The sequence below is a fragment of the Eutrema salsugineum genome, unplaced genomic scaffold, assembly GCF_000478725.1.
Source record: "Eutrema salsugineum unplaced genomic scaffold, Eutsalg1_0 scaffold_4, whole genome shotgun sequence".
Taxonomy (NCBI): domain Eukaryota; kingdom Viridiplantae; phylum Streptophyta; class Magnoliopsida; order Brassicales; family Brassicaceae; genus Eutrema; species Eutrema salsugineum.
This window is the reverse complement of record NW_006256686.1, coordinates 1,003,400-1,025,549: the sequence shown is the minus strand read 5'-3', so window position 1 is coordinate 1,025,549 and position 22,150 is coordinate 1,003,400. Positions and strand designations below refer to the sequence as shown.

Below are 22,150 nucleotides of genomic sequence, written 5' to 3'. Positions count from 1 at the left end.
TGCGAGTTGAAGAGGAAAAGGACTGAATCGCACAAAGACTCGCAAAACACACCTAGATGAGCATGCGGCTGAGACTAAGGGAACTAAGGCTCACAAGACTATTTCTTCACCTGTGCGACTTGGGCATGCGACCTGGGAGGCTCCTGACCAACTCGCACATTCGTCACTTTATCCATTAAAGCCGGGTCAGGACCCGGTTTGTTCCGGGCTGACCCGGTTCGTTTTTAGAGACCTATATATAGGTTTTAAGGCTTTATCCCCAAGACTTAAGCTTTATTCCTTGTTTTCTTGCCTCTTTTGTGAAAAACTCTCCTTTTGAGAAGAATAATATCGATTTTTAAGGGTTCTAATCAAGAGAGTTTGAGAAATCTTTGTGTTTAAAGCTGTCTTCTTCTTAATCTATCATCTCCATCTTCATTTACACACTTCTAATCATGATTAACAACACATCTTGCAAAGGATCTAGTGTGTTGATTATGATTAGTGAGTAATCCCCATATTAAGGTCTTAGATATGTAGATTAGGGTGCTTAAGTGGTAGATTAGTTAGCTTAGGGGTTAGATCATTCATATTCCATTCTCTACAACCTGTTCTTAATGCTAGATCCATACACATCATATGTGGTCTAGATTCTAGACATTTCATGCACCAAAAGTGTTTGATGAAATGTCTGAACCAAGGTTGTTAGAGGTTTAAGTGTTATTCATCATGAGAATGATTGTTTATATGCTTAAATGACAGATTAAACTGGTTCTTAATGCTTGTTGATTCATGTTTCACTAATGATGATTAGGTTAGAAACTGTTTTAGCATAGAAGTTGATACCTTCATGAGAGGATTAGCTTAATTAATGATGTTTAAGCTGAATGGTTTGCTTGATCACATGATTCATTAGCTCACTAGTTTAACACTGAAGGCACCCTAATCCACTATCATGTCTAAGATCTTTCTCATCATCATACATATATTCTCATCATCATTTTGTTATTTGCTTGTCTTTGTTTGATCACTTCTTTAATCATTAATCTTGTTTTAAGTTTTTCGTTGACATTAATCAATCAAAACCTCATCTGTTTACTTGAATTAAGAAACTGATCACATAGCTTAATGTCTATCACCACATTCTTGGATTGACAACCTCTTTTGTGCTACTTTGACAAGGGGATTGATAACCCTGAGACCTAAAAAGTCTTGTCTATCAATTGGCGCCGTTGCCAAATTGTGGAGTGTTTAGCATTAGGCTCTGATCTGTTCTTGAGATCAAGTACTTCTTTTTTTTTTTTACTGATTACTTTCAAGTTCTGTTTCTGCTTTCAGGTGCATGAACACCAGGTCCAAATCAAGAACTGTGGTCCACCTTTCCCTCTCAACGACAACATTAATCTTTTGGTACCAAGGAGGAGAAGGACAGGCGTGGAAGACAGATTGATCAGGCTGATATGGAAGAACAAAGAGAGCATGTGGTTGACATGGAATAACCGGCTCAGGAGCAACAGGCTCAGGGTAATGGAGCTGGTAATGCCGCTGGTAATGGAGTTGGTCAAGGGTTACATCAGGGTAATGTTTATCAGGAACAGGTGCATCAACAGCAAACTTATGTCCACCAGGGACAAGCTCCAGCTCATCAGCAGAGGCAGCATGCCAATGTACAGCAAAGACAACAGGTGCACCACCAACATCAGCCCTTCCAGCACCAGCAAAGGAGATATGAGCAGCCACAGGTCTATGTTGGAGAAAATGACAGGGCAAATGCTCATCAGTATGGAGCTGAAATTCAAGCACCACCTGTGCAAAACAACAATTTTGAAGTCAAGGCATCCTTGTTGAATATGGTTCAGAACTCAAAGTTCCATGGACTGGCAATGGAAGATCCCTTGGAACACTTGGATCAATTTGATAAAGTGTGTGACTTGACAAAGATATATGGAGTTTATGAGGACAGTTTCAAGCTCAGATTATTCCCCTTCAGTCTTGGTGACAAAGCTCACCAATGGGAGAAGAATCTTCCAAGAGGCTCCATTCAAACCTGGGAGCAATGCAAGCAAGCCTTCCTATCTAAGTTCTTCTCCACCTCCAGAACTGCTAAACTGAGAAACCAAATCTCTAGCTTCACTCAGCACAGCAATGAGAGTTTTGGTGAAGCATATGAGAGATTCAGGAGCTACACCAACCAATGCCCACACCATGGGTTTAGTGAGGCTTCTCTTCTAAGCACACTTTATAGAGGAGCTCTTCCCGAGATTAGAAACTAGCTGGATACTGCCTCCAATGGAAACTTTCTGGGAAAGGAGATTCATGCTGCTTTAGAGCTAGTGGAGAACTTAGCAATGAGCAATGACACTTATGGTGAAGACTATTGATATGTTCATAATTTGCATCATTTAGGTTGTATATTTCATTTCAAATCATATCTTATTTCATGCATTTTAGGTCTTTATGAGTTGTTTTAAGACTTAGGAGTTGCATTAGGTCCCAATGAGTCTTTGTATGTTTGGAGTGTTTATCAGGTGCATTTGGAGCTATTTGGAGTTGAAAGGGTGGATCCAGGAAGAGGAATGGCGATCAGGGTTTGAAAGATGATGAAAATGGGTTTTTGGAGGTTCTTGGCGATTTTCACGTACCGCAGGCGACTTTTATCGGCGATTTTCATGTACCGCGAGTGAGCCCCTCGGCCAAAACGCGTACCGCTGCTAAGGTTCATCGGCCAAAATTTCCGGGTAAAAACACATCTCAGAAATCGCCTGTCCGGGGAACCTTCCGGTCCGATTCAGTTGTCGGCTGCTTCATTAAAGTTGGAGACGATTGGATCATGGTTCCAGATCAGGTGGAATCATAGGATTTGGAGGCGTGAGCAGAGGGTTAAGCTCGTTGGAAGGCACGCCCGTCTCGCTGCCGTTTTGGACCGACACGATGAGCTCCGAAGAATGCGAAGGACGATGCACTTCCAGACCGATTCAGTTTACATGGCCTTCATCAAGATCCGAGATATTTGAGTCCTCTTTCCAGAACGTCTGCTATCTTTCAATTCGGAGCTATGAGAAAGAAGATAATGTTTCCGGAATGGACCCATGTCTAGAAGCCTCTTTCTGATCGTGTCAATGCACTGCGAAGATGAGCCCTCCAGGAAACCGTCCACTTCCCAAGCGCCAAAGGTTCCTTCACCAAAATTGACAATATCTTAGTCTTCTATCCACTGAAACTGGAATCACGCAATTCGGACCAGTATCCTGGAAGTTACGCTTCCCTGAATGTGAAGTGGTCTGAGGAGCCCTGAATGCTGCGAGATTGATAACCCTTATTAAGGCCTTGAAATTATGCTAAGGGAAAGATGGCACGGTGGAATGCCACGGTCCACATCTGACCGTGGCACTTGATTGCAGTTCTTCGTGGTTTGACACAGTCTTCACACCACGGTCTACACTTGACCGTGTCAAGATAGACTTGGCTGCGGCAGGATCTTACTTGCATTCGGGAATTGCCACGAGGTACCGTGGCAAGACAACACTTGTGATCCTTCAGACATTCGGGACTTGACACGGCCACACACCACGGCTTTAGACTTGGCCGTGGCAACTTTATACGTTCTTTCGGCGTTTGACACGGCCATGCATCACGACTAGAGGGAACCCGTGGCACCAAGATCCATCCAAGAACAGAAGCTTCAGGAATTGAAACGGTCACATGCCACGGCTTGACCAAAACCTGCTAGACCGTGGCAAACATCATCCTTATCCACTAAAGCCAGGTCAGGATCCGGTTTGTTCCGGGCTGAACCGGTTCGTTTTTAGAGAACTATATATAGATTTTAGGGTTTTATTCCCAAAACTTAAGCTTTATTCCCTTTGTCTCTTGCCTCTTTTGTGAAAAGACTCCACTTAAGAAGAGAAATATCGATTTTTAAGTGTTTAATCAAGAGAGTTTGAGAGATCTTGGTGTTTAAAGCTGTTTTCTTCTGAATCTATCATCTATCTCTTCATTTACACACTTCTAATCATGATTAACAACACATCTTGCAAAGGATCTAGTGTGTTGATCATGATTAGTGAGTAATCTCCATATTAAGGTCTTAGATATGTAGATTAGGGTGCTTAAGTGGTAGATTAGTGAGCTTAGTGGTTAGATCATGCATATTCCATTCTCTACAATCTGTTCTTAATGCTAGATCCATACAAATCATATGTGGTCTAGATTCTGGGCATTTCATGCACCAAAAGTGTTTGATGAAATGCCTGAACCAAGGTTGTTAGAGGTTTAAGTGTTATTCATCATGGGAATGATTGTTTATATGCTTAAATGACAGATTAAACTGATTCTTAATGCTTGTTAATTCATGTTTCACTAATGATGATTAGGTTAGAAACAGTTTTTTGGCATAGAAGTTGATACCTTCATGAGAGGATTAACTTAATTAATGATGTTTAAGTTGAATGGTTTGCTTGATCATATGGTTCATTAGCTCATTAGTTTATCACTGAAGGCACCCTAATCCACTATCATGTCTAAGACCTTTCTCATCATCAAACATACATTCTCATCACTTGTCATTACGTAGTTCTTGTTTGATCACTTCTTTAGTCATTAATCTTGTTTCAAGTATTTAGCTATCTTTAATCAATCAAAACCTCACTTGTTAACTTGAATTGAGAAACTGATTACATAGCTTAGTGTCTATCACCACATTCTTGGATTGACAACCTCTTTTATGCTACTTTGACAAGGGGATTGATAGCCCTGAGATCCATAAAGTCTTGTCTATCAATTGGCGCTGTTGCCAAATTGTGGAGTGTTTACCATTAAGTTCTGATCTATTCTTGAGATCAAGTGCTTATTTTTTGTTTTTACTGATTACTTTCAAGTTCTGTTTGTGATTTCAGGTGCATGAACACCAGGTCCAGATCAAGAAGCTGTGGTCCACATTTCCCTCTCAACGACAACATTGATCTTTTGGTACCAAGGAGGAGAAGGGACAGACGTGGAAGACAGATTGATCAGGCTGATATGGAAGATCAAAGAGAGCATGTGGTGGACATAGAACAACCAGCTCAGGAGCAACAGGCTCAGGGTAATGGAGCTGGTAATGCAGCTGGTAATGGAGTTGGTCAAGGGTTACATCAGGGTAATGTTCACCAGGAACAGGTGCATCAACAGCAAGCTTATGTCCACCAGGGACAAGCTCCAGCTCATCAGCAGAGGCATCAGGCCAATGTACAGCAAAGACAACAGGTGCACCACCAACATCAGCCCTTCCAACACCAGCAAAGTAGATATGAACAGCCACAAGTTTATGTTGGAGAGAACGACACGGAAAATGCTCATCAGTATGGACCTGGAATTCAGGCACCACCTGTGCAAAACAACAACTTTGAAGTGAAGGCATCCTTGTTGAATATGGTCCAGACCTCAAAGTTCCATGGATTAGCAATGGAAGATCCCTTGGAACACTTGGATCAATTTGATAAAGTGTGTGACCTGACAAAGATAAATGGAGTCTTTGAGGACAGCTTCAAGCTCAGATTATTCCCCTTCAGTCTTGGTGACAAAGCTCACCAATGGGAGAAGAATCTTCCAAGAGGCTCCATTCAAACCTGGGAGCAATGCAAGCAAGCCTTCCTATCTAAGTTCTTCTCCACCTCCAGAACAGCAAAGCTAAGAAACCAAATCTCTAGCTTCACTCAGCACAGCAATGAGAGTTTTGGTGAAGCATATGAGAGATTCAGGAGCTACACCAACCAATGCCCACACATGGGTTTAGTGAGGCTTCTCTTCTCAGCACACTTTATAGAGGAGCTCTTCCCAAGATTAGAAACCAGCTGGATACTGCCTCCAATGGAAACTTTCTGTGAAAGGAGATTCATGCTGCTTTAGAGCTAGTGGAGAACTTAGCAATGAGCAATGACACTTATGGTGAAGACTATGACAGATCAAATAGATCTGAAAGTTCAAGCTCAGAACAGAGGCTCACTAGAGAAGTTAAGGAGTTGAGGAGTGAATTGGACAAGTTCAAATTCACCAATCAAAAGCCAATGCACTTTGTAGGAGAGTATGAGGAATCTTCTCAGATCTTTGAGAACATAAGTGAAGAAGGTCTAACCCAGGAGGAGCTTAACTATATTGGGAATCAGAGGTTCCAAAGATATCAGTATGGCAATGCAAATCAGAACCTCTCTTACAAGAATCCCAATGTAGCTAACCCACAAGACCAGGTCTATCCCAATTCTCAAGCTCCAAAGAACTTTGTTCCCAAGAACAACTTTCAAGGGTCATTCCAACCCAAGAATCAGTTTGCTCAGAATCAGGGTTTTGGTCAGCAACAACAACCATTTCAGGGTACTGGTTTCAGTTCACAGCAGCAAAACGCACCACCAGGGTTTGGTCCACCACAGTTCCAGCAGCAAGCGCCGGTTCAACACCAATTTCAGCCACCACCGGTTCAACAGCAGCCACAGATGGGTTCTGATATGGTTGGTATTCTGCAACAACTGCTTCAGGGTCAACAGATATTTGCAAGCCAGAATGCAGCAATGCAGTAGGAAATCAAGGAATTGAAGCAAAACCAGGCTTCAAGCTCAAGGAACCAAGGCCATCTACCTGGAAAACCTGAACCCAACCCCAAGCTTTCGTGTCACCAAGCATCTGGATCAGATTGTAGTTCATGACGCTACTCTCATGCAGTAAAAACGAATTCTGAAGAAAAAGTTATAAGATTCGGCTCAAAAGCTCATGGAATCCTCATCGAACATATAAATCCCCATCGAAAATCCTTTAGCCCCAACAATAAAACTACTCAGACATGATGAACGAAATCAAAAACATAGTATTAAAAAGTAGAATAGAAACCAAAATTGAAAAAGAAAGAACAAGGGTTCAAGAGACAAATCTCTCTCTCCCTAAAACCTAAAACTTAAAAAGTATTCTAAAACAATAAGAACATATGAGGGCATACGAATTAGGGTTCCTAAAACATGTATTTATAGTGCTCAAGACATCTCTAGGGTCTAGGGTTCCAGAATCAAGGCTGGGAAAATGATATGGGCTTCAGAAATGGGCCTTCGGGGTCGGAGTTAGCTGGCCACGGTCGGGATGAGTGTGACCGCAGAAAATGGGTGACTGGCCGCGGTCGGGATGGCTGTGACCGCGGGGATTGATCTGTTGGCCGCGGGTGGAAATGCTTGCCGGTTGGTTTACGGGACATCTTGCTCTTCGCGTATCTTTTGATTGAACCGTTGGATTGCCAAGCTGTAAAGTGTGCTGGAAAGCTGATACTTCCATCTTTAAGGTTTCCAAATTTGAGCTGGATCAGACGGTGAGAAGGCCTTCAATCGGGGGTGAACTTCTGACGGTTTGACTATGAGCTGAAATCTGGTTTTCTATCCATTTTGTTAAGCTTTTCCCTAAGTTACCTGAAAAGAGTCTGGGAACTACAAATACTAGAAAATGGTAATAAAATTACTTAAAAGCAATTAAAAACATAGAAAAAGTATTTCCAAACGATCTATAAAAGTGGTCAAAATACGGTGTTATCACCCGATGAGTTTCTGCCATCTGTACCTCGTCTACCATTCACCATTGGCCAATACATAGTGGCCAAGGCAAAGCGTGATGCAGCTGCGGCCCGTGCTCATTTTCAGCCATCTGTTTCGACCGGCCACACCTCATCATCGACATCATCGCACACACATTCTGATCTGGAGCACAGAGTTGAGAGACAGGGACGACGCTTTGAGCGCGTTGTCACCTTCCTACAGGAGCAGCACCAGTTCGCAGCAGACACATCGGAGGATGAGTGATTGATCAGCACTTCACTGCCATCACGGTTCTATCATCATTTTCTTTTCTTTTATCTTATTTTATTTCGCTTTTATTCACCATTTTCTCACCAACTTTTTCACACTGGGGACAGTGTGATTTAACTCTGGGGGAGGATGTCTATCCGTACTAATCATTTTCTTGCTTTTGCTTTCAAATTTCAAGCACTTTTTAAATTTTAATATGTAACCTATTCGACATTAAGTATTTTTCAGGAATGTTTGACACAAAACTATGATGATTTAGACCTGCACGCTTCTACACTATGCATGATAGCTCATTTGTGGTTAACACTAGACTAGGCGGTAGCTAGAGTACTTGCACTACGAACTCCCACCAGAGGACTTCTATTCATGGAGATTCTTTCTGACAGGATATACTAGCTCATTTTTTTGACCTTAATATTGACATCTAATTTTCTCATCATTGATTTTAGGCAGGCATCGACATAACGTCTTTTACCCTCACTTATACCACTCTTTGTCGTCCTAGATGACCAATTTATCTTTATCTGGTACCATACCCTAAACCCAAAACCCTTGTTTTCAATCCTCATGCATTCTCTCTTTAGTTTATATCAGCAGATATGTGCAAAAACGACGGAGAGAAGAGGAGCGACGCAGTTTTCAGTCACTCATAAAGGAGACTGAATAGAATTGGGAAGGAGGAGTATCAGAAACCTCATGAAGCTTTACAAGACATATCTTAACTGGTAATTTTGTGCTCTCTATGACTCTATATCTGAAGGTGTTCCTTCTCTTTCAAAAAAAAAAAAAAAAACGAACGAATGAAAAGAGAGAGGGAAACAAAAAGCCTAATGAGTCCTAGATTGTCGAAATTTGTGGAGCAATAAGCAACCACTATTCGTTTAAGGAGCTATGGTTTTGAAAGATTTACAAAAATCTAAGTCGGGGGAAGTTAGGAGAGAACCTGAGGAAGAAGACCAGTAATCTGTGGCAAGAAGAAAGTGACTGAAAACTGTGGATAGCAACAGCTTCACTCTCTCTTGCGGTTTTACATAATATCTTGCATTCTCCAGATCTTCAGGTAACCCGTAAACACTTTAAGCCTTACCCCTAGAATAACCCTTTTTGACACCTAGCCTAGATTGCCTTGCCTAGACTTTCTTTGATGAGAACCACCGGGATTTTTAATGAATGTTAAGAGCTAGTTGACTGGAAGTTAGATCTTAGTGCATAGATTTCCGCATGACAGATTAACGGACTAGTTATGCCTATATTGCTAGTGAGAATTTTCTAGGCTATTCCCGATTGATGCATACTGATTGATATTTGTTTAGAAGTTTGGTCTCTGAGATTTTGTTTAGTTCCTGCGTTTTCAAACCTCTCGCCGAGATTTAGCCTTTGTTTTGTTTGAGGACAAACAAAAGACTAAGTCTGGGGGAGTTGATAACACCGGATTTTGACCATTTTTATGGATCACTTTAATGTCTTTTACAGGTGTTTTTACTCCATTTTCAAAGGTTTTCAAAGGATTTCTATGTTTTCGGATTTTAAAAGACTTTTCAGGTAATTTGGGATAAAGAGGCACACATTGGAACAAAAAGACTCTTTTGGATAAATGCAGACCGTCAAAACTCTCATGGAGAGACGAAGACCTTCTCACCGTCTGATCAACCTCAAAATTGGACAACTTATAGAAGAATCAACCAGCTTTCAAATGCACTTGGTTTGGAGACATTCCAACGATTGGATCTCAAGATATTCCATTAGCCCCGGAGCCACTCGAAGACGGTCAGCAAGTCACACGACCGCGGCCAACAGCCCATTTCCTGCGGTCTTAAGCCTCCCGACCGCGGCCAGGCACCTATTTCCCGCGGTCACGTCATTCTCGACCGCGGCTGGCAAACTCCGAACTAAAACCCATATTTCTGAAGCCCAAAGTCATTCTCAGTCTCAATTCCGGTACCCTAGAGACCATGGAGTATTGAAGACTATAAATACTTGTCATTTAGGTCGTTTTTAGAGACAACCCTTCATATTTTACAGAAACCCTTTTTCCTTTAGCCGTTTTTATGCGATTTTTGTAGAAGATTGTTCAAGTCCGAGTTCTTCAATAGAGAAGCTTTCTTCATCTCTTTTCTATACTGTTTTTGATTACTTTTATTAAAACCAATGATGATGTCGACCTCAGCCATGTCTGAGTAGATCCCGAGTTGGGCTTAGGGTTCCCGAAAGGGGCTCTCATAATCGATTAAGACATCTAGGTTTATAGATCTGGGATTTCAACTTTGTTCTCTGTTTATTCTTGTTCTTATTGCATGTATGCTTGATTGATCACCTAGTATCTGATCTAGATAGTTAGTGTTACGAAAGTTTTCATTAAGTATCAGCCCTAGAATGAAACAGGCGATTTTTCCGTAGGATTGGAAACCTACCTGCGGCGAGATCGTGAGTATTGACGAGTCTTGTGCAGCTCTTGCGTTCTCTCCCTTCCAGGGCCAGAGTGGAAACCTACTGGTCAGGGTTGCGAGAAACAGTTGGTTATGATCATGACAGTGACGTAGTCATACCACCGTACTCTAGCTCTAGAACCATATATATCGATATCCGTCAATCCCAATCTATCTACCCTAGTGTGAAAACCGATTATGATCCTTGTAGAGTTCCCAAAAGCTCAGCGTTTTCAGCCATAGTTTACAAACCAATCGATTTTTACTTGCTTATTTAGATCTGCATTTCAATTGCTTTAGTTCGATATTTTGTTTGCTTTATTTTTTTTCCATTCGATTTTTCTACTTGTTCCTTAGGATAAATTTATTTGCTTTCTTTTGTTTTAGTTTAATCCGTGAAAAATAACCAACCTCTAAAACCAATCTAGTCTAGACATAAAGTTAGAAACCGTAGAAGAATACCAGACACATAAATCTCTGTGGATTCGATCCCTAAATACTACAACTGATTAGCTGTGCACTTGCGGCTTTCATTTGTTTTTGTTAAGGGTAAAGCTTGTTCCCTCACGCAGTTGACACGCATCATCTAGCATTAGGACTTTGGATCTTCTTGAGATCAAGTCATTGTTTTCTTTTGTTGTACTAAGGTTTTATTTTCACCATGTTAATGTATATAATTAAGAGCATGCATCTCTTTGAGATGATGAACTTTCTCTTTTTTCATTGTTACTAACTTGTCTTCCTTGATTCTCTTGAGCTTTGAAAGGTACCAAATTCACAGGAAGAGAAATGGAAAGACAAGTCCTATTGAGCTGTTGCAGATGGACGTCCACAAGAGCATTATTCCAGTTCCAAAACCTAAAAAACAGCCACAACTTCAAGCACTGCCTCCAGCACTGACCCAAGCTCCAAAGAAAACGCCAACAGTTGGAAGCTGTGACACTCCTTGTTGTCATGGAAAGAGGTATGGAATCCACCCTCCTCCAATTGAAGCTGTGGCCTATGAGATCAAAGCAAGCTTGGTTAGGTTGATTCAAGAAACTAAGTTCTTGGGGTCAGGCATGGAGAATCCATATGATCATTTGGACTGATTTGAGAGGTTGTGTGACACATTTAGGACTGGAGGAGTGCCCCACGACAGTATCAAGCTCATCTTGTTCCCATTTTCACTTGGAGAAAAAGGCAAGCAAATGGGAGAGAGCCTTACCATCCCACTTTGTCAATTCTTAGGATGATTGCAAGATGATCTTCCTCCAAAGGTTTTATCCCATACAAAGGACTATCCAAGCTAGGAAAGACATCTTGGGCTTCAAACAAAGAATCCATGAGACCATTGATGAAGCATGGTAGAGACTTCAAGGCTACACTAGAGATTGTCCTCATCATGGGTTCCAACAAGAAGCTATCCTTAGTATCTTCTATTGGAGAGTTGATAGAGAGCATAAATGGACATTGGATGCAGCTAGCAATGGGCGTTTTTCAACTCTTACCATAGAACAAGGAGAGCTACTTGTTGAGAATTTGGCCAAGAGCAATGAAAGATACAAAGAGCTTGATACTGAAGATTGTCAAGATGGTCAAAGTGAGGTGGAGCTTTGTTTTCAGCAAGAGTCTGTTCCACAAGGGCAAGCTGCTTCAAAGCCTCAAGAAATGGAGCTGAACAGCATGTTCTAACAACTTCTAAAGGGACAAGATGAGCTCACAACAAGAGTAAAGAGCTCCTACAATGATCTCCACAACAAAATAGAGAGTTTAACCTCTCAAGTGAATCACATGGAGAGCAAAGATCATGAAGCTGCTATAAAGGAGATAGAACATCTGCTTTATAGTCCACAAGAAGACATTGCTCTTAGAGGTCTTTATTCACAAGACAATGAGGACATTGAGCAACTCAGTGGGGAGGTGACCCTTGGAACTGAAGTTTTAACTATATAAGACGTCCATGGAGCTTCTAGAGACAAAGTCCAGATTTCTGATGAAGGAAGGCCGAACAACAGCTTAAGAAAGAAGAAAAATCTATTGAACCGCCAGCTTATGTGTCGCTAAGTCTCTGTGATGAGTTTCAACACTTTGAGATGAAGTATGTGGGGAGTTGTGGAATAAAAGAGAAAGATCAGCCTTTTGATGCTTGTGAGAAAAAGAAAGAACACCAAAGAGAAAAAGAAAGAACACCAAAGAAAGCCCCAAACTTCTGAGCTGTTTTTCATCGCTCTCAGACTCCATCTCTGCCACTCCTCTTGAACACCGTTGGAATCACTACCTCGGGATCTACAAAGTCTCGCAGAAACTTCCTCACCTCTTCGTCAATTCGGCCTTTGTATGATCCTCTCCAGATCAAAGCTTCTCACAGCGGCAATGGGTCTTAAACTCTCAATATTTAGGTCTCTCAAAAGTCTGGCCAGCGTTGATGAACAATGCTTTGAGCAATATTACCTATTGCAGCAAACTTAAAAATTTAATTATTTTTGTTACGATAGAGTTATTAAGTTAATGCTTTGATGATAAACTTGTTTTACCCACTTTACCCAAAAAAAACTTGTGCAGACCAGTTACAATAGGTTTATTAGGCGTAAGGCAAATTAAATTATGATTATGAGAGAATTATTACTTTTTTTCCTACGAAACAGACTTATATTACTTAGTAGACTTGATGTGAATGTGTGATTGTGCAGACTTATTGCGAATATGTAATTGTGCTATTATCTACAAGTTTAATGATTTACAGTTATATTTCATTAAAGAGATGCTAAATTTGACGAAAAAATATTATTCCAACATACAATATCAATCAATGATATTTCTTTGTTTATCGACTTTGTAAAAAGCCATCAACATTAGCGATGGGTTGCCAAAATTTGATTTTAAAATGCGTTGTTGTGCTTTCTTACAAACTTAATGATTAACCGTTGTACTTAGAAATGGATTTTTCTTGGTCTAAGGACTTTGTGTAAAGTCATTGAAATATTAAAAATTAGCTATGATTGTGAAAATTTGATCCATTGTTTCAACTTTCAAAACTATTGCTATTATTAAAAATTACCGGGCACATATGTATATGACTATAATGAAAATTGTGACAAGTTCATTCTAGGACGAATAGAATGAGCCTTAGTTGATGCCAAATCGCATGTTTAATAGTAAATAACTTGTTAAGTATATAATTACGTTTCAATATCATTAAAAACATCCGCCATAATGCCAAATTAATTTGCCGTGATACGTCTAACACCATTGGGAGAAATAAACTTTGCCAGTAGTAACAAATAAGTTTGCCCGTAAAAAGTCTACCATTAGATAGATATATAAATCTGAGACAAATAAGTTTGCTACAAAAAAAGGTCATTCTTGTAAGAGCAAAACTCTGTCGCCTCTACGACATTGAATGTTTACCATCAAACAGCAGATTTTAATCATATTATAGTAATTAAATTTTAAGCTTAAAATAAATCTGTTTTAAGATAAACTTATTAAATTTACTAAAAACTCTCGTGCCAATACCAAAAGTCTAACCTTAAAGTTGACAAATTGACAAACCTAGCTAAACATATTGATCGCTTTAGTAGACTAACCTTACAAAGTTGGTCTTACACCATTTTGTCCAAATACTGAATATTATTACGAAAATGCCATTTTGATTAATTTTTTATTAAATTGATTTTTTATTATTTTTTAATTGTTATTTTTATTTTTTTGAAAAAAAAAAAATTTGTGTGCAAAAAAGTAGATACAAAACAAACAAAAAAAAAATCTAATATGAAAAAAACATTATCTCTCTCATCTTCTCTCTCAACTTCTCTCTCGCTTCTCTCGTGTTCCTATCTAACCCAGATCTGATTTTTTTTTTTGCCGCATTTCTTGATTCTGGCGGTTAGCGGCGGTGGATCACTCCTTTCTTGCCTCCGTGGATCACAAGAATCGTCCAATGGCACGAGTGCACCTCTCACAGCCCTTTAGACGGCGATTTTGTCCCTATCTTCGAGCATTGTGCATCCCTCGAGTCTAGATCCTTCCGCCTTCTACCACTGGACTGAAGACCTTCCTCTGGTTCTCCTCCATTACTATGAAGTCGCAGCAAGGGTCAGTCGCTTGGATCTCTTGACGGTGTCCTTCACCGAGGGTTACAAATCGAGTGATGACACAGTGGTGAGTCCATGACTCTTAAGCGGCATTCTCGCCGCATCGCACACAACCGCAGTGGATAGACGTTGTTTCGGTGGAATGGTGGTGTCAGGATGGTGTCGGCGGCGTAAGTTTTTTTGTAAAAACCATAACCCTAATTTTTTTTTTCAGGTAAGTTTGGTAGATATATTTGGAAAACAATATTGCATTTTTAGTTGTAAAGTTCATAACGTGTGATGGTATATTTATTTGAACAACGGTATGTAGTTTGGTAGATTATTAGTTATTTGATGGTAGATATATTTGAAAAACGATATGTAGTTCGGTAGATTTATTAGTTATTTGATGGTAAATTTATTTAAAAAACGATGTGGTTTGCTAGATTTATTAATCATCTGATGGTAGAATTGTTTGAAAACAATGTGATTTAGTAGATTTATTAGTCGTTTGATGGTAACTTATTTGAAAAACTATATGTGGTTTGGTAGTTTTATTAGTTCTTTGATGGTAGATTTATCAATTTGAATTTTATATACGAGTGATGGTATTTGTTTATTTTTTTCTGACAGATTATGGGCTTTGCCATGGTAAACAAATCTCTGATGGGATATCTAGCATCGATCCGACGTATTTTACTATGAATTTTAGATTTGCATTTGGTAGATTTGTTTTGAAATAATGGTAAATTATTATTAAATTAATGGTATATCTATATTTGAATTTGTAAAAATGATAATCAGAGTTTAAATGATAATATTTTTGCTTTCAAATTATATTCGTTGCAAAACATTGACCCAGACATTTCACATTTTTACCACATTTGCTAGTAATGTTATTATTCAATTCAATTTATTTTCTTTATTTTCACTATGATGTATATCCTAGCTGAATAAAATTTTAATCAAAACACATGACTAAAATCATTTGACATTGTGATGTTGTAAGGGTTTATGTAAATAGAGTTAAATGTAACAAATATTCAAAAATAAAAATCAAAAGATCATAAGTTAAGAGATGGTTATTATAGACAAAAACAAAAAGGACATAAGATAAATGTTTAAGTGAACTAATAGGATATATATGTTCAAGGTTAATATGAAAAGCAAAGTTATCTTAGAGAAAAGATATATCATATAAAAAATATTCATGTTAGAAATTTTTGACCATTGATTGTGCGTCTATACCGTAAAGACCAATAATCATCTATGATCGAATCACAGTTAACCGACATAATCTCAGCAAACTCATGCAAAGAAAACGTTAATGGGGAACAAAACCAACTCAAATATAACCATGGAACAAGTCTACCAAATGTACGAAACCTGTTTAACATACGACACTCCTAAACAAGTCTACCACACCTTTGATTTTTTCGTAGATTGCAGAATACATTTAGGGCAAAGAAGTAATTTCAATCCAAAAAGTCAAATGTCTACCAAACACATTACAACTAAGTCTACCTCAAGCATTGTAAATAACTCTACCATAGACACAAGTCTACCATCAAGCACCACATATGTCTACCAGATCGAGGTTATCTGAATAAATACCAAAATTATTTAATCTACCACATGAAGCTCAATAGAAGTCTACCATACGTGCAATAACTCTACCAACAGCTTTTGAATCTACTAAAAAAAAAAAAAAAAAATCTACCCATTTTTTATAAGTCTACCTTATGTAACAGTTAATCTACCACTTAACAGAATGAAAACACCAAATTTTTACTTGAATATAAATCTACCACATTACATAAAAATCTACCACAAGAGCAAAAAATCTACCAACTAGATATAACTCTACCAATTTTATAAATAATCTACCACAAAAATGATAAATCTGCCATCACGTTATGATAAATTTTCGTAAATAAATCTACCACCAAAAAAAATAAGTCTACCAATTCGGGTATTAAATCTATCATATTGTCAACAAATCTACCGACAAAGTCAACTATGCGAGTAAGTCAACGATTTTCTTAACATGTCTACCAACACATTGGATAAATGTGCCACACATAACAACAATTCTATCGAAACTTAACAAATCTACCTCTCATTATCAAAACTCTACCAAGAAAAGTCTACCAACATTTTATAAATCTACCAACTCTCGAATAAATCTACCATCGTCCTAACAACTCTGCTATCCAAAATATTGCGTTGACCAAAATTTAATAAGTCTACCGTTAAAGCCTGGTAAACTTATCATTTTTTAACCGTTACTTTTTGCCTACATGGCACAAAAAAAGTAATGGCATTTTTGTAATTAGGTTTTTTTCATCAAAGCCAAAAAGGATATTTTAGGTACGCTAGGTTAGTTTTGTAATAAAAAATAAAAGTATGCCAAACAAATAATAAAGATACATTTAAAGGTTAGTACAGTAATCCTCCCTAGATAAATAAGTCTGGAAAAATAAATCTATGACAGATTTCCATCACGACATGAAAAGTTTGTCAATTTTTAACAAGTATGTTGTGTTGTCTATTAAACTTATTAAATAAATCTATCGAGTAAAATTAAATTTGTCATTTAAAATTAAGTCTGGTGAACAAAAATATATTTGTTATGACATAAGATAGATTTGTGCGAATAAGTTTGTCAAATGTCATTAAGTCTATCATTTGAAAATAAGTCTTTTATGTAGTCAAACAAACTTATGTATATAAGTCTGCCTTTTGGCATTAAGTCTACCACCCGAAAATAAATCTACTAAAATGTCATAACTCTATGATCATTACTCCGACAGATTTGTTATGATAGACTTCTGCAAAATTGACAGATTTGTTATGATAGAATTCTTTAAAATCAACAGACATGGTGGCATTCTTGTAGTTAAATGGACCTTTTTGCTGAGGTAGAAATTAATTAGTAATGACAGTCTTGTAATATATTTTTGATACAACTTGCTCAAAAGAAAATTTTTGGTAATAAATTTACTAAAATGAATTAAATCTTCTGTAGGTTATCCTAGTAAATAAAGTTATAATTAAAGTCATTCAAGTAAATCTTCCAAAAGATTTATGGTAGATTTTTTTAGACATTTGTTACAATAACTTTAAAATATGAAAAATAGCCTAAATAACTTTTTAAAAATTAACATATATTTTGGAAAACATTTTTACTATATTACCTTTAAAATATGTTACTTATTACATATCTACCAGCAAAAATAACTAAAACAAATTAATATATTGAATTAAAAAACGAAAATAATTAAAAAAGGAAATCCAATCAACTTAAATAAAACCCATGTTCTAAAAATTGGCCGCGTAGACTGATTAGTCGCCGGAAAATCGCTCGGCGGCCTCTGACCGTCGCGATTTTGACCTAGGCGGATTAAAAATCGGATTCTTTGAAAATTCTGCTTTTTTTCTTCATTTAAGACTTGAAATCAATATATATATATATATATATATATATATATATATATATATATATATATATGCCAGATCTACAAGTTTAAGGTGTAAACAATAAGAATAATGCAAAATCTGATTGATGATGTGAAAAAATTGGATTGCGGCCGCAAAAAATAGTTGCAGAACTCGTGACATACCTAGGTAGAAGATGAAGTTAAAATTACAATTTTGCCTATGAAAGAAAAATAAAAAAATAACCAAAATCAAAAGTGTAAGGGTTTGATCCCAGGTGCATTGGGCAATAAGTGGTACAGCTTCCACAAGGCCACATCAGTTTATTATGCTTTTACATGTTACTAAATATTTATATACGATATTGTTCCGATAATAAAAAAAATCCACAAAACTAATCGCCGATTAATTACTTAATCCCCGATTTTATGGTTAGGCGCTAGGCACACCTCAACCGTCCGACTAGTGCCTAGCGACATTTTGAACATGGAATAAAACAAACATTAAAAACAAATCAATACACTAATAAAAAAGGAAAACGTCTATTTTAAGAAAGGAAATCATTTTTGAAAAGCCATTGTCGATGGTTCCATCTTCTTCCTCCTGAGCCATCTTTTATTTTTTAAACTAAAATCTACAAACAACAAAGGTATCAACAATCAAATTTATTACTTTCTTACAAAAATCGTAAACTGACTCATATATTTTCTTTTATTTCTGTATTGATTACGTATCTAGGTTTCACAGATTGTGTATTATGTTTCTAATACTATTTTTTTGTAGGTACTCACTTTAACAGACGTATTTTGATATATTTCATAAGTAGACTTAAGTCATGTTTATAAACAATCAGTGGACTTGAGTAAAGTCCACAAGTTTTTTAGCAGACTTCAATACCCACTTTCAAAGACTTAAATTTAGTCCATGGCTATTTGGTAGACTTTCATAAAGTCTGCAATTATCAAGGTAGATTTCAGTAGCTAATTCCGTAGACTTATATTTAGTCTGCAGACATTAGGTAGGCTTCTGTGAAGTTTACGAGTTTTAGGTAGACTTTAAAATTCTGATCCTGCAGCCTGACTACAAGTTTGTGGACACTTGACACACATTCGTGAAGTCTACATATTTTCAGAAGACTTTAAAATCCAATCCCGCAGACTTACTTTTGGTTTCCTGATGATCGACAGACTTTCGTGGCGTCTACGTAATTTGATCAGACTTCAAATCTCGGGTGGGCAGACTTGCGTAATGTCCTCATGATTTTGGTAGATTTAAAAGTTTTCTCTGTATATTTGCGAGCAGTCTGGTAGATAGGTTCTTTAAGTTTGCTAAAAATGTGCAGGCTATAGGAAAGTCTATCGACTTTTTGCAAACTAACTACAAGTATGCCGACTTGGATTTTAAAGTCTGTTAAAAATATGTAAGTTTCATGCAAGTGTACCGAGTATCCCAAATTCAAAGTAAGTTTGTCTGATTGGTTTTTGTAGTCGGCCAAAAATTTGTAGACTTTACGCATGTCTGCTGAGTGTTCGCAGACTTCTATTATGTCTGTTAAAAATTGATTTTGAAGTCTACCGAAAACATTTAGACTTCACGTAAGTCTACCGATAGTTCGTTGACAAAACATAAGTCGGCATGATAGGGTATTGTCGTCTACCGAGAACTTGTGGACTTTATATGTCGACAGCCTAAATACGAGTCTGCCGAATTGTAAAATAAATTCTGCAACAATAATTGTATATTTTATGCTGTTCTAATTTTCTTTTCTATGTTTTACTATCTTGCGGGAAATTGGTGAAGTCCATAAAAGAAGAAGAACTCTTGATGAAATTAGTGTAGATGATGAAAAAAGTGGTACTATTGATGGAGGTGTTAAAGATCCAGAAAAAAGTGGGTCTCTTGACAGAGGTGGTGAAACAGATGAAAAAAGAGGTACTCTTGATGAATTTGGTGAAAATGAGGCACATAGTGGTGCTCTGTATGGTCGTGAAGAAAATGAGGTCAACAGTGGTACACCTAGAGAATGTGGCGAAAGTGAGACACATAGTTCTTCCTTAGATGAACTTGATGAAGATGGTCAAACTCGTGTTTCCATTGATGGTAGATATGGGTCTACTTCAGATATGTCTTTACATGGGGATATTGGAGAGCATATATGATTGGTGGCTTAGAAGGCAAACATAATATTTTGCAGATCCTAGAGTGTATTAGGGTAGGGCAAATATATACTTCCAAGGTGGAGTTACATCATAAGTTACGGCTGATCACAATTTTTCAGAACTTCGGTTATTCAACATACAAGTCGACAAAAACTTTGTTGGTACTTAAATGTTCAGTCGCTGGATGTTCTTGGAAGATTCGCGCATCGGCAGTCAAAAATTCCTCAGAGTTTAAAGTGCAAAAATACATAGACATTCATACATGTTTAGTCACAGAGAGGTGTTCTCGTCATCGACAAGCTACGTCAAAGGGTATTGGTGAATTATATTTAAGAAAATTTGGAAAAATTGGTGTTGGAATTAGACCTATGCACATTATGGATGTCATGAAGATGGTGTACGGTATTGATATTGATTATTGGAAGTTGTACAAAGCATTAGTGCATGCACGTGAGCTTGAACAAGGTACATGGGAAAGTGGGTATGAGGATTTGCCTATGTTTCTTCATAAGATTAAGGCAGCGAATCCAGGTACAATTACTAGACTTATATGCGACGAGCAAGACCGGTTTAGGTTCTTGTTCATTGCATTTGGTGCATGTATCAATGGTTTTCAGTTTATAAGAAATGTGGTTGTGGTAGATGGGGGTCATTTGAAAGGAAAGTTTGAGGGTGTTTTGCTTGTAGCCGCTTTGCAGTATGGAAATGGTGAGATATTTCCCTTAGCTTTTGGGATTGTAGATTCTGAAAATAATGCTTCATGGGAGTGGTTTTTAACCCAGTTACGTATGATTTGTGCCGACCAACAAGAGCTGGTGGTTATTTCTGATAGACATAGATCCATTAGAAAAGCTGTTCGGGAGGTGTTCCCACAAGCTCATAGAGGAATATGTACCTATCATCTCCATCAAAGCCTCATTATGAAGTTTACAGATAGTAGTACACTAAAGTTGGTTAAAAAGCTGCAAGGGTGTACTAGGTTTCTGAGTTTGTTGCATTATTTGACGAGATTCAAAGGCAAAATCCTGATATTGCAACATATTTGGAGAAGGCTGATGTTCGTCTGTGGTCTCGCGCAAATTTTCAAGGAGATAGATATGACATAATGACTAGCAACATTTCTGAGTCTATCAATAAGGTTCTTAAAGATGCTCGCGAGTATCCAATTGCTTATTTTTTAAAAGAGCTCCGGAAGCTATTTTCGAAGTGGTTTATGAAACGGCGGGAACAAGCTCTGTCACTGCAAACATTCTTTACTCCAAGAGTCAAACTTAAACTGTCATATCGATGTAATATTGGCAGTACTCTTACGGTGCATCATATAGATGCACATCGTAGCTATGTCACTGGCGGTGCATTTGCTTGTGTTGTTGATATACAACAGGTATATATTTCTATTTTTTATTCATATTCTCTGGATATTACCTTTTATTACCATCTTATAACCTGCTGTTATTGTGTTACTAATTTGGTTTAATCTTTTCATACTGGTAACAGAGGAGTTGTACTTGTCGCGTTTACGACTTCGACAAGATACCTTGTGAACATGCTCTTGCTGTTATTGGGAAGCGACCAAATCTATCTTTGGAAACTTTCGTGCATCCTTACTACACAAAGAGTACCTTGTACGGTGCATATGTAGAGTAAATTAATCCTGAAGATAATGAGTTGGAACCACATGCAGACTTACCAAAGAAAACGTGCCTTCCACCAGATGTAAAATGTGGTGTAGGTAGGTCAAAGAAGTCAAAAGTGACAACTGAACAGCAACCCACAAGTTACGTAAGCATACTGATACACGGTATTTTGAAAACTTTTATGGATCATTTTGAAATACTTTTTCTATGTTTTTAATTGCTTTTAAGTACTTTTATTATGTTTTTCTAGTATTTGTAGTTTTAAGACACTTTTCAGGTAACTTAGGGAAAAGCTTAACAAAATGGATAGAAAACCAGATTTCAGCTCAGAGTCAAACCGTCAGAAGTTCACCCCCGATTGAAGGCCTTCTCACCGTCTGATCCAGCTCAAATTTGGAGATCTCAAAGATGGAAGTATCAGCTTTCCAGCACACTTTACAGCTTGGCAATCCAACGGTTCAATCAAAAGATACGCGAAGAGCAAGATGTCCTGTAAACCAGCCGGTAAGCGTTTCCACCCACAGCCAACAGACCAATCCTCGCGGTCACAGCCACCGCGACCGCGGCCAGCCACCCATTTCCCGCGGTCACACTCATCCCGACCGCGGCCAGCTAACTCCGACTTTGAAGGCCCATTTCTGA

The 22,150-nt window shown here is 37.9% G+C and overlaps 1 protein-coding gene and 3 non-coding genes across 4 annotated transcripts; 1 reads left to right on the top strand and 3 right to left on the bottom strand.

Annotated features, from left to right (window-relative positions):
* Nucleotides 1-2,084: 2,084 nt before the first annotated feature.
* On the bottom strand, nucleotides 2,085-2,191 carry LOC112084678. Its single transcript, XR_002898340.1, has one exon. It is a non-coding gene; the product is annotated as a small nucleolar RNA R71 (small nucleolar RNA).
* A 3,452-nt stretch (nucleotides 2,192-5,643) lies between these two features.
* LOC112084786 lies at nucleotides 5,644-5,749 on the bottom strand. Its single transcript, XR_002898446.1, has one exon. It is a non-coding gene; the product is annotated as a small nucleolar RNA R71 (small nucleolar RNA).
* A 5,755-nt stretch (nucleotides 5,750-11,504) lies between these two features.
* LOC112084869 lies at nucleotides 11,505-11,610 on the bottom strand. The gene has a single exon (XR_002898526.1). It is a non-coding gene; the product is annotated as a small nucleolar RNA R71 (small nucleolar RNA).
* Nucleotides 11,611-20,248: 8,638 nt separating this feature from the next.
* Nucleotides 20,249-21,518, top strand: LOC112084600. The gene is made up of 4 exons (XM_024153824.1): nucleotides 20,249-20,734; nucleotides 20,851-21,029; nucleotides 21,174-21,255; nucleotides 21,369-21,518. Exons 1-4 carry the CDS (start codon nucleotides 20,249-20,251, stop codon nucleotides 21,516-21,518), a joined length of 897 nt encoding a protein of 298 aa, XP_024009592.1.
* The last annotated feature ends 632 nt before the right edge of the window (nucleotides 21,519-22,150 follow it).